General features: G+C 35.4%; 1 protein-coding gene across 1 annotated transcript; it reads left to right on the top strand.

Annotated features, from left to right (window-relative positions):
• The first annotated feature begins 1,602 nt into the window (after positions 1-1,602).
• Positions 1,603-9,511, top strand: LOC138317600 (uncharacterized). The gene is made up of 7 exons (XM_069259378.1): positions 1,603-3,157; positions 3,728-3,879; positions 6,572-6,819; positions 7,369-7,443; positions 8,102-8,179; positions 8,607-8,675; positions 9,104-9,511. Exons 3-7 carry the CDS (start codon positions 6,586-6,588, stop codon positions 9,206-9,208), a joined length of 561 nt encoding a protein of 186 aa, XP_069115479.1. The 5' UTR covers positions 1,603-3,157; positions 3,728-3,879; positions 6,572-6,585; the 3' UTR covers positions 9,209-9,511.
• Positions 9,512-13,761: the final 4,250 nt, after the last annotated feature.

The raw sequence follows: 13,761 nt of genomic DNA, 5'->3' as shown, positions 1-13,761 counted from the left end.
CAGCGTTGTAAGTAAGGCTGGGGATCCCAGGGCAATATGGCGGAGATGACACAACAAAACTATATTCCAGAAGAATCGATGAAATCGATTTCTTGTACAATAATGTTGACTTAATTCTTGAAAAAGAAAGGAATTGGGAGTTAGTGTGTTAGTCGATTCGGAACACCCTGGAATTATATTGTGTGCAAGGGAACTTTCTAATTCAACATGTTCACACCAATAAAAAATATAGAAAATAACCCAACAGCCCTGGACTTGTTATTAACAAATTAAAATGATGTAATTAATGTTTGATTAGTAGAACCATCGAGAGGAAACTTGATGATAACCTAATGATATTCATGATAAACGACAACGTCACAGAGTGTAACAGATATTCTTACAAAAGAGGACATTAGGAGTATAGGAGAGACGAATAAAAAAGCATGGAGGAGATACAAAAATGGACACCAAAGAAGCATGTATCTGCTTTATCGACAATAGTGAAGTTAACAGAACGTTTATCAGGATTAAAGTATCGAAAATATGAACAAAACAAATTAAAGCAGTCAAGACAAAAAGAAGACGAGGCACATCTGCAAACGAAACTATAGTGCCTTCCCAAAGGAGATGGAGTTTAACGTACCACTGATACCAAATAGTAACACCACATATTTCGAAATGTTTTAAATATACCCAGTCTGAACCCATCAACGTTATCTGGGCTCACTGGTCTATATAGCAGGGGTTAATGCACAGCATATTCTCTAAGCTTACATTTAGCTATTATTTTTAAAGATGCTCCACCGCTGAAGAATGGCAATTTTTCATTATCAAAAACAGTAGCATACGATTTAGTATTTTTCTTCAATTACAAAATTTGCTTACTTTACATCACTACCATAAATGAAAAGTTTGAGCTTGTTATTTTACTTTAAGATAAAATATTAAAAAATAATTCATTGCATCCCGAATAAATTCCGTGCCACTATGTCCTATATGGAATGAAGTACTGATAGCGCATGCAACAAAAGCAAAATAAATTATTTAACGTGTATTTTTGTGTTAATTAGACACATACATACATGATTGAATATCAGTTATTGTTCAAATGATGGTTATCGTTTATGGTCTGTCGGCGGTGGAACATCTTTAACAAGCCATTACAGGAAGAATCAAAGTACGTAAAGTACTAGCATAATTGGTTTCTCCTGCTATGATAATGCAATGTGTAAGTTAATATCTTTTCTTTTGTCGATATAACCCTGTATCGACCTCATCAAAATACTATATTTGTATAATATATTTTTTTGTTATCAATATACATCATAAAACGATATAAGTTTGTTGAAAACAATACGTTTGAGTTAGGTTTATTGTTAATGGAGTGATTAAAAACCATTCCCCTTTAACATGATAATGCATACCGTCATTGTGTATGCGTGTTTATCTAAGGTCCGTTACGACCGCGGAATAAAGAAACTTATCTAATGAATTGGAATGATAGAGTGATTTTATTTGAAATAAGGCTACAGAGCCGTAGCGTTAACTTACTGTAATTATATATAAGTTAACGCTAGATAAAAGATAAAAAATGGCGTCATCATTAGTAGGCCGATTGCGGATAAAGTATATTGGCTGATGAGATGCCTCAACTAACCTATCTTATTTTCATCCTCCCGCATTGAGATAAAATTATGTTTACTCAGAGACAAATGAAAAACATCAACACATAATACATTTGTTGATGTACTTTGTTTACTAGTAAGTCTGCAGATCGAAAATACGATTACATATTGCAATAGACGTTTATTGGTTTACTGAACGCTATTGTAAATATCTGTATATTAAAAAGGGAATCTAAAATAGATAGCAAGTGGTGTATGGATTTCATATTTGGTGACTCAAGTTTCTTGGCTTTGTTCAGTAGCAGTGGATCCTGTATTAGTGTGCCAACTGAACGAAATACATATCATTTGTCTAATTTTCGTTTTATAAATGTTTTTTTTTTTTTTTATAACATTGCAACCATTTGCTCTTTCAACATTTAAATCAATGCAATGCAGACACTTACTGGTGAATTGTGAAGGGTCACATAACGCATCAAAGGACTCGTGTATTGAATATGCAACTTACCAGTCGGCAGTTATAACCCTCGTAAAATAGTCTGACATATTATTGTGTTAATCTGATGGTTCACAAATCGGTTTTACCTCTGTCTTTAATTGTAATAACCAGCCCGAGATTTCAAAAAAGTGTAAAATGATATTTTGGACAATCATAGAAAATCTTAATTAAGCTAACCATGATCTGAATTCCGAAGCCCTTTCATGAGATATTCGGTACGGCAGACTGAGCAAATATAAATAGTGAGTGAACCAGGAAGTAATAGCTTTATTAAAGGCACATTTATCAACCTATATATTAAATAAATGTTAAAATTACAAAAATGAAATAAACAACCAAATTTAACTACACGTGTTAGCAACCAATTGTGCGGGAAATAAATTTAGCGAAAACAAATACTGTCAGTTTATGTGAAATTCGAAGTAATTAATAATGGTTTATCGGGTATTTGTTATTCTGATCATTCCATTCATATGGGTATTGTCTTAAAGTGAGTGTATGGGTTTAGCGTTTATGTAATGATTTTACTTTTTATTGTTCTTAAAAAACCTGTTTCCCATTACTGTTTGGTGCGAAGACCTGCCCCTTTAAAACACGGTTACAATATAACATACAATATTGCCTCAATGTTTAAACATAATGAAACCACAAAGCCGTAACCCAAACTAAAACAAACAAACAGCAAAAAAAAAAAAAAAAAAAAAAATGGTAATATAAATCTGAATATGTACAACTTTATGTATATAACTATCGTATAAACCTTTGGTATATTTTGTAATAAATGTTATAAAAAGTGCTTAGAATGTAAGGCCAAGGTTTCCTTTTTATGGGCTGAATGGTTTGTACTTGACTGTAGTATTGTTTTATTGAAGGTGACATTGCTGTCAATTATATCGTGCATATACATGTATAACGGTTGTTCACAAACACTATGGAGGTATGTTTAAATACAGCTGTCTAGTCCGACCGTATAGATAGTGACACTAAGGCCTGTTGTTACGTGTGGACGAGTGTCTGGATTTGTCTGCAGATAATTGGTAACAAGTATGGGGTAAGTATTGTGGCATTCGCCTTTAATATTAGGTAATATCAACAGTAGGGAGAAAGTATCACATCTCATATATAAAGTTATTAATGAAATTAACATAACTGAAGCGGGTGTTAATTAACAAGTATGATTACGTACGAATATGTTTAGCTATTCTATATGGTATAAACCGGTTTTACACAGTTTAGTCAATTTATCTTATACATATGACGGAGTTTGGGCACTTGAAATGTCCTGTGGATTTCCCCTTTAGCTAATAGCGTTAATGTTAGTCATTTTATACTTTATTTCACCTGATTAATGTGTCATTCCATTATTGGCATTTAAAAAACATTAATGGCATTTAAAAATGCTCATTTATTGACTACACAAGAATTTGAGCTTTTTTTAGCAAATAAGAAAAAAAAAAAAAAAAAAACAACAACAACAAGTCTTTAGTAAATATATTGATTAATTCTAACATTCGATGTATTGCTGATATTATCTAGCATTTCTTTTTATTGATATTATTCAAATCTCAGTTATGCCGCAGTTAGGCTGATAATGTAGTTTTGCTTCTTATTTTTGTTTCAGTTAAAATCCACAGGAACCTGGACAGTGTTTCTATTACAGATCAACAATAACCCACAATGGCCTGCTTGCCTTTTATATGTGACCCTAAGTTAAAACGAGGTTTGATGCCGATAGGGGTTAATATCCTACTGGCTTCCGTTCTACTCTTTAGAGTAAGTAAACATATTATACCCAAATAAGTTCATAGATGGATGTATTGATGTCTTTTACGTGTGGATATATTCATGTATTTTACACGTGAAATTATTTATGTATGTTACACGTTCCATTTTGAGCATGGGAGACTTTGACCCATATATAAAGCATAACTTTCGACATTTGTATACATTCATTTCGGTAAGGTCCATTTTTTCATATTTAGGGTATCTCAGGCTATAATACAGCGTGCCACACAGTGTCAAACGCTCTATTGCTATCTAGAAATACGACACGAACATCTAAACCATATTTAAGAATGTGATCAATACATTCTTGCAGACTGAATAACATACGCAAACTACACAAATTCTTTTGATATGCAGATTAATGTTGCTTTGGAAACAGTTTAGAAAGAAGGATTGTTTAAATTCTTTCCGATACAATCATTTCAAACAATTTCAAATATAATATACAGGTAGCAATTGAATTTCCATGTAACTATTTGGGCCTTCCTTCTTTCCTTGACCATTATACAAATTTATAATAAAACCTTTTTTCAGCCTTCTCGAATATCTTCATTTCTATAACACAATTCAACCTCTGTGATGCGAGTTCGAATTCCATGTGGGGCAGTTGCCAGGTCGGCGCTTTTTCTCCGGGTACTCTGGGTTTCTTCCACCAACAGACCTGGCATGTCCTTGCAATAATGCGTTAGACCAGAATGGCTTTAGATAACTATTTGTACTTAACTATCGGTGAGGTAGAAACAATGTCTTTATTTTAGTTAGATATCTTATTATTTAGCAATTGTATCGACCTATTTTCTAACTCCGATCTATATTAATATTACCGTTTACGACATCACGGATTTCTTCGCTTATATTTAACAAACTTAGATGCATTGCACCACTCTAACAGGCGAAACCCTCATGGAACATACAATAGGGCGGTGCATGACATGATATATTTATAGCCTTGTCATCTAGAACTTCACACGATTCAACATAGTTGATCTTATTAGACAAAAAAAAAAATAAAATGGTCGATACAAGTGTAATTACCATTCTGGGGCCGAAAGGTACGAACAGGTCCCTTACAATCTGATTGTTAATTTACAGATATTAGGTTCATTCTGTCTAAAAATAACTGAAATGCAGTGAATCTCTGCTCGACTTTAAACTAATAATGAGAAGCCTAAACTTTACATTGATCACCTAAGATCACTAATGGCCCCATTTCGCAGTTAACAGAGATAAGCGATTCTAGAAGATCAAAATGGTCAAAAACTAGATCAGTTGGTCTCTAGGAGACTGGTTTATACGCCAAAAAACAATATACCACTATGTGGTTTCCATTAATTCTAGGACTATCCACAGGGATCACTTGAACGACCCATGATTTTTGTCTGAACAAAACATCAACCCCTCATCTGGTACTACATTTATACCGAAGTGGGTCAATTTTATAGATAGGTTTTGCTATATGTGAGTAACCACTACCTTCAAAAGTATCAAAGAAAGACAAACTATACTCTCTCAACCAGTGTTCTGAATTACCGCAGATATCAATGTTATATGTATTTAGGCAGATAAGAATATATTGCGTACTAGCCATTATCCCCTCAATATTCCAGCACATAATATTCAGATTTTAAGTCATGTCCATTTTCAGTTCAAAACACCTGGAGGAATTAATCACGGACGTTGCTAGAAGCACCGGTTACCTACCATACGGGTACCGTTATTAATCACGTTAAGTTATGCCGAGGCTGTTCGTTTGTAGCCTCTTTAAAATATCGAAGACATGTAACTTTCACATTTTTACGTTCGTGATACTGTCTCCTCAGTTTATCAGACGAGATGGCATTGTTGAAACCATGCACATAAAAAATCTCTGCGCCGATTTGCAGGCTTAAAACAATTAAATTTTCCATACTGCCTGTTACATACCGACGAAGGACAGTGGACCTGAATAGGGATAATCCCTATCCCTTCGTCTGGGATAGTTTTTGAATCGGACTCTGTAGACTTAGCTTGTATGGATGCTGGCTCCTCGGTTGTCTGTCTGTTTATTGTTTCGTCAGTCTCACTTTCCGTCTCGCCACATCCTCGATATTCCAGGGGTTCCGATCACTTAAGATCTCTACACCCCTGGACTATCTCATAGTACAACTGGAGGCAACAGAATAGAACAGGTAATTTAGTCATTTGATGTACATCAAAAGAGCCGTATAACGGTACACTGTGGTTGACTGTGTGGCTTTGATATTAGGCGTCGCTCTCTCTGTAGTCTTCAAAGGAAATCTTTGCTAGCCTGTGATTGGTCAAATGTTTTCCGCTGAGTTGCCTTCAATTTCACTATGAGATTATCCAGGGGTGTAGAGATCGTAAGTGATCGGAACCACTGGGATATCGAGGATGGTCTCGCCAGTGTCTGTGGTGTGTGACACATGGAATCTATTTGTTTTCTACTTTTGACTCTTGTTTGTGTACCATTTTTCTTTCATGATTTTATGATTTATGTTTTTTAGTTCATCTGCCGGTTCTGCGTTAGTGATTTTCATTTAAAGAATCTCTCGTTGAATCATTATCACTGCTGTTATAACTGATAACTGGGATGATCTGTGTATAACTGTTTTTTTTTCTTTTAGCTGATATCCCTCGGATGCACATTGTATAACTGTTGTTGTTTTTGTTTTTGTTTCAGCTGATCTCCCTCGGATGTTCTGTCTGTTCTACGCTCTCTCACTCATAAATACTCCTACGGATGCTGCCCTCAAGACCGTCCATACAAACTTCGTGGACTCTCTCTATGTGTTCGGAACAATACCGCTAGGATACATGCTTGTAGTGATTACATACTCCTGTGCATGCGCAATGATGCCTTTCCAGGTGCTAAACAGTGTGATGGGGTTAGCAGGTGTAATATTATCAAGCAGAAAGACTGTTTATGCGGTATGTATGATGTATTCAAATCTGTTAACAACCATAATATTCAACGTTATAATTGTACCTTTCATCTTTTGTAATTTCAGTAATAGCATGCATTGACTTGTTAATATTCAGTAATAGCATGCATTGACTATGTGATTATTATTATGATATCTGCATGGTTCCAGATAGGAAACCTGATATAACATACGATGATATATAACACATTTCAGCATATCCTTTATAACGATTCCTGTATTCTAGTTTACGTTCTAATATTAGTTGTAATGTAAGATATATTTTATATTTCAGCATATCTGTATGTCCTTTATAACGATTCCAGTGTTCTAGGGTACGTTCTGATATTATTTATAATGTGAGACATATTTTACATTTCAGCATATCTGTATGTTCTTTATAACGATTCCAGTGTTCTAGGGTACGTTCTGATATTATTTATAATGTGAGATATATTTTACATTTCAGCATATCTGTATGTCCTTTATAGTGATTCATGTATTCTAGGTTACGTTCTGATATTATTTATAATGTGAGATATATTTTACATTTCAGCATATCTGTATGTCCTTTATAACGATTCCAATAATGGTGGTATATGGTGTACTATTAGCTGGCAGTATTCGTGACGTAAGTAAACTAACAGTTCAATCAAATACTCGGATTAGTAATTTTGTTGTGATAAAAATTATCCTTAAATTTAAAACATATGCTAGAATTCGCGCATTTTATATGATATCTTTATAAACCAGGCATATCCTCAAAAACAGCTAGACAGACGTAAAATATATAAAACCCCAGCAAAATTATTGATGTTGTAGTATGATTGCTACACATCAAAATATGGACTTCCTCTAGAGAGTTATTTATTTATTCTAAATCATTATAAGTGTTAAATGAATATAAATACTGTATTCGCCAACCGAAATTCAAGTGGCCTGTTCCTACCACAATGCTATTAGATACACGCCAATTGGAATGATTTTAAGTAGAGATAAAAATATGGAACTTATTAAAATAGTTGTGATAATTTATCAGAAAAAAATGTGATTAATAACATTTTTAAAAACAATTCCAATCTGTTACGGATATCAAATTGTTTTACCTATTTGCTGAGCCATCGCTGATGTAAAACCAATACTTATCAATCGCTTTCATTTCTCTTTTAACAGCCATAAGTTTTAAATTATTTTCCATTGTTATGACAATTTTGAAATCATAATTATAATGTTTTGTTTCTCAGTTTATATTCCTCTGTATTTACCTTCAGATATTTTTTATTCTACAGTTCCATTATGGAATAGATGACACATTCAACACCCGACTCAATACTGGAGATTCGGTGACTACAGAGCTTAAAGGAAAGGTACACTTACTCTCATCCTTTGTGAATGAGGATTTAAAGTACATTTACAATGCTTTCTTTCCTCAGCCTAAACTGACATCTAACCTACCTAAGCATTTATCACTAATTTTATTATGCTAAATTTATTTTTCTGGCCAATGGGATATTACCAGTTGTAAGATCCTACGGACGAATTATCCTACTGGCTAAGGACATATTGCCAGTTGTAAAGGACTTAAGGACGAATTATATTGCTGGCTAATGGCATTTTGCCAATAGCATGACAATTCCATTTTACGTCGGTGCAAACGCGTGCCTTTCTTAGATAGGCTTTGACTACTTTTCTTAGCCTTATACATTTCGCTGAACAACATGTTCAAATTGGATATAAATTAAAAAAGTATACATTTTATCGTTATATAATAAGTGTTCATGTGATTGTTATTAGCTTACTTGTTGTGGATATTCCGGAGATGATCCCTGTCAAAATGTCTTGATTACTGGCGTCAAACTTCCGGTGAGCTCTACTTTCAGTGTTGAGAAAAAGGTGCTGAGAAAACAAATTGTAGGAGTTGTACGTAAAATTAACGGAGCAATGTGATTTTAACAAAGATAAAAAATATAATTTAAACAGGATTTGATTTCTTACAAAAATCATGAAATTATTTGTATTGTAATTTTCTGAATGAAAATCAAATCCCTCAAAAATGTAACTTGTGTGTCAGTATGTATTCTTCTTATGTAACTCATTGATGCTGAATGTTACATGTTTCTTTTATGACACTTTGAAGTAATTAATGATTTTCTGTGGAAAAAAGGTTAAACAGTTCATCTACCGTTTTGTAATTCGATGTACAACAGAAATCATGTAAGCTATTCCAAATGTATTTCATTTGCCTGTAACTAGTAAATTGAATTATAAAATTGAAAACAAATAATTTGTAGGGCTGTTGGGATGTGTGGTCGAGCTCTTTCAAGGAATTTTTGAGTACAATGCTGGCATTCGTCATCAGCATGTTGATATTAGAGGTGAGTGAGATGTGGAGTTGATGGTTATTCATCAGCATGTTGATATTAGAGGTGAGTGAGATGTGGATTTGATTGTTCTTCATCAGCATGTTGATATTAGAGGTGAGTGAGATGTGGATTTGATGGTTCTTCATCAGCATGTTGATATTAGAGGTGAGTGAGATGTGGATTTGATGGTTCTTCATCAGCATGTTGATATTAGAGGTGAGTGAGATGTGGATTTGATGGTTCTTCATCAGCATGTTGATATTAGAGGTGAGTTAGATGTGGATTTGATGGTTCTTCATCAGCATGTTGATATTAGAGGTGAGTGAGATGTGGATTTGATGGTTATCATCAGCATGTTGATATTAGAGGTGAGTGAGATGTGGATTTGATGGTTCTTCATCAGCATGTTGATATTAGAGGTGAGTGAGATGTGGATTTGATGGTTCTTCATCAGCATGTTGATATTAGAGGTGAGTGAGATGTGGATTTGATGGTTCTTCATCAGCATGTTGATATTAGAGGTGAGTGAGATGTGGATTTGATGGTTCTTCATCAGCATGTTGATATTAGAGGTGAGTGAGATGTGGATTTGATGGTTCTTCATCAGCATGTTGATATTAGAGGTGAGTGAGATGTGGATTTGATGGTTCTTCATCAGCATGTTGATATTAGAGGTGAGTGAGATGTGGATTTGATTGTTCTTCATCAGCATGTTGATATTAGAGGTGAGTGAGATGTGGATTTGATTGTTCTTCATCAGCATGTTGATATTAGAGGTGAGTGAGATGTGGATTTGATTGTTCTTCATCAGCATGTTGATATTAGAGGTGAGTGAGATGTGGATTTGATGGTTCTTCATCAGCATGTTGATATTAGAGGTGAGTGAGATGTGGATTTGATGGTTCTTCATCAGCATGTTGATATTAGAGGTGAGTGAGATGTGGATTTGATGGTTCTTCATCAGCATGTTGATATTAGAGGTGAGTGAGATGTGGATTTGATGGTTCTTCATCAGCATGTTGATATTAGAGGTGAGTGAGATGTGGATTTGATGGTTCTTCATCAGCATGTTGATATTAGAGGTGAGTGAGATGTGGATTTGATGGTTCTTCATCAGCATGTTGATATTAGAGGTGAGTGAGATGTGGATTTGATGGTTCTTCATCAGCATGTTGATATTAGAGGTGAGTGAGAGATGTGGATTTGATGGTTCTTCATCAGCATGTTGATATTAGAGGTGAGTTAGATGTGGATTTGATGGTTCTTCATCAGCATGTTGATATTAGAGGTGAGTTAGATGTGGATTTGATGGTTCTTCATCAGCATGTTGATATTAGAGGTGAGTTAGATGTGGATTTGATGGTTCTTCATCAGCATGTTGATATTAGAGGTGAGTGAGATGTGGATTTGATGGTTCTTCATCAGCATGTTGATATTAGAGGTGAGTGAGATGTGGATTTGATGGTTCTTCATCAGCATGTTGATATTAGAGGTGAGTGAGATGTGGATTTGATGGTTCTTCATCAGCATGTTGATATTAGAGGTGAGTGAGATGTGGATTTGATGGTTCTTCATCAGCATGTTGATATTAGAGGTGAGTGAGATGAGATGTGGATTTGATTGATGGTTCTTCATCAGCATGTTGATATTAGAGGTGAGTGAGATGTGGATTTGATGGTTCTTCATCAGCATGTTGATATTAGAGGTGAGTGAGATGTGGATTTGATGGTTCTTCATCAGCATGTTGATATTAGAGGTGAGTGAGATGTGGATTTGATGGTTCTTCATCAGCATGTTGATATTAGAGGTGAGTGAGATGTGGATTTGATGGTTCTTCATCAGCATGTTGATATTAGAGGTGAGTGAGATGTGGATTTGATGATGTTCTTCATCAGCATGTTGATATTAGAGGTGAGTTAGATGTGGATTTGATGGTTCTTCATCAGCATGTTGATATTAGAGGTGAGTGAGATGTGGATTTGATGGTTCTTCATCAGCATGTTGATATTAGAGGTGAGTGAGATGTGGATTTGATGGTTCTTCATCAGCATGTTGATATTAGAGGTGAGTGAGATGTGGATTTGATGGTTCTTCATCAGCATGTTGATATTAGAGGTGAGTGAGATGTGGATTTGATGGTTCTTCATCAGCATGTTGATATTAGAGGTGAGTGAGATGTGGATTTGATGGTTCTTCATCAGCATGTTGATATTAGAGGTGAGTGAGATGTGGATTTGATGGTTCTTCATCAGCATGTTGATATTAGAGGTGAGATGAGAGATGTGGATTTGATGGTTCTTCATCAGCATGTTGATATTAGAGGTGAGTGAGATGTGGATTTGATGGTTCTTCATCAGCATGTTGATATTAGAGGTGAGTGAGATGTGGATTTGATGGTTCTTCATCAGCATGTTGATATTAGAGGTGAGTGAGATGTGGATTTGATTGGTTCTTCATCAGCATGTTGATATTAGAGGGTGAGTGAGATGTGGATTTGATGGTTCTTCATCAGCATGTTGATATTAGAGGTGAGTGAGATGTGGATTTGATGGTTCTTCATCAGCATGTTGATATTAGAGGTGAGTGAGATGTGGATTTGATGGTTCTTCATCAGCATGTTGATATTAGAGGTGAGTGAGATGTGGATTTGATTGTTCTTCATCAGCATGTTGATATTAGAGGTGAGTGAGATGTGGATTTGATGGTTCTTCATCAGCATGTTGATATTAGAGGTGAGTGAGATGTGGATTTGATGGTTCTTCATCAGCATGTTGATATTAGAGGTGAGTGAGATGTGGATTTGATGGTTCTTCATCAGCATGTTGATATTAGAGGTGAGATGTGGATTTGATGTTCTTCATCACATGTTGATATTAGTGGATGTGGATTTGATGGTTCTTCATCAGCATGTTGATATTAGAGGTGAGTGAGATGTGGATTTGATGGTTCTTCATCAGCATGTTGATATTAGAGGTGAGTGAGATGTGGATTTGATGGTTCTTCATCAGCATGTTGATATTAGAGGTGAGTGAGATGTGGATTTGATGGTTCTTCATCAGCATGTTGATATTAGAGGTGAGTGAGATGTGGATTTGATGGTTCTTCATCAGCATGTTGATATTAGAGGTGAGTGAGATGTGGATTTGATGGTTCTTCATCAGCATGTTGATATTAGAGGTGAGTGAGATGTGGATTTGATGGTTCTTCATCAGCATGTTGATATTAGAGGTGAGTGAGATGTGGATTTGATGGTTCTTCATCAGCATGTTGATATTAGAGGTGAGTGAGATGTGGATTTGATGGTTCTTCATCAGCATGTTGATATTAGAGGTGAGTGAGATGTGGATTTGATGGTTCTTCATCAGCATGTTGATATTAGAGGTGAGTGAGATGTGGATTTGATGGTTCTTCATCAGCATGTTGATATTAGAGGTGAGTGAGATGTGGATTTGATGGTTCTTCATCAGCATGTTGATATTAGAGGTGAGTGAGATGTGGATTTGATGGTTCTCATCAGCATGTTGATATTAGAGGTGATGTTAGATGTGGATTTGATGGTTCTTCATCAGCATGTTGATATTAGAGGTGAGTGAGATGTGGATTTGATGGTTCTTCATCAGCATGTTGATATTAGAGGTGAGTGAGATGTGGATTTGATGGTTCTTCATCAGCATGTTGATATTAGAGGTGAGTGAGATGTGGATTTGATGGTTCTTCATCAGCATGTTGATATTAGAGGTGAGTGAGATGTGGATTTGATGGTTTTTCATCAGCATGTTGATATTAGAGGTGAGTGAGATGTGGATTTGATGGTTCTTCATCAGCATGTTGATATTAGAGGTGAGTGAGATGTGGATTTGATGGTTCTTCATCAGCATGTTGATATTAGAGGTGAGTGAGATGTGGATTTGATGGTTCATCATCAGCATGTTGATATTAGAGGTGAGTGAGATGTGGATTTGATGGTTCTTCATCAGCATGTTGATATTAGAGGTGAGTGAGATGTGGATTTGATGGTTCGTCATCAGCATGTTGATATTAGAGGTGAGTTGAGATGTGGATTTGATGGTTCTTCATCAGCATGTTGATATTAGAGGTGAGTGAGATGTGGATTTGATGGTTCTTCATCAACATGTTGATATTAGAGGTGAGTGAGATGTGGATTTGATGGTTCTTCATCAGCATGTTGATATTAGAGGTGAGTGAGATGTGGATTTGATGGTTCTTCATCAGCATGTTGATATTAGAGGTGAGTGAGATGTGGATTTGATGGTTCTTCATCAGCATGTTGATATTAGAGGTGAGTGAGATGTGGATTTGATGGTTCTTCATCAGCATGTTGATATTAGAGGTGAGTGAGATGTGGATTTGATGGTTCTTCATCAGCATGTTGATATTAGAGGTGAGTGAGATGTGGATTTGATGGTTCTTCATCAGCATGTTGATATTAGAGGTGAGTGAGATGTGGATTTGATGGTTCTTCATCAGCATGTTGATATTAGAGGTGAGTGAGATGTGGATTGAGATGGTTCTTCATCAGCATGTTGATATTAGAGGTGAGTGAGATGTGGATTTGATGGTTCTTC

This window comes from Argopecten irradians, chromosome 3, assembly GCF_041381155.1.
Source record: "Argopecten irradians isolate NY chromosome 3, Ai_NY, whole genome shotgun sequence".
NCBI lineage: Eukaryota > Metazoa > Mollusca > Bivalvia > Pectinida > Pectinidae > Argopecten > Argopecten irradians.
Note: the sequence above shows the minus strand (reverse complement) of the source record. Positions and strands in the feature narration are given on the sequence as shown.

What these genes read in the sequence shown, in the direction of transcription:
- LOC138317600 (XM_069259378.1), top strand. Translation starts at nt 6,586, where the DNA reads ATGTTCTGTCTGTTCTACGCTCTCTCACTCATAAATACTCCTACGGAT. An exon ending in GCAGAAAGACTGTTTATGCG is followed by an intron (nt 6,820 to 7,368) that starts GTATGTATGATG and finishes TTTACATTTCAG; the next exon opens with CATATCTGTATGTCCTTTAT. An exon ending in CTACAGAGCTTAAAGGAAAG is followed by an intron (nt 8,180 to 8,606) that starts GTACACTTACTC and finishes GATTGTTATTAG; the next exon opens with CTTACTTGTTGTGGATATTC.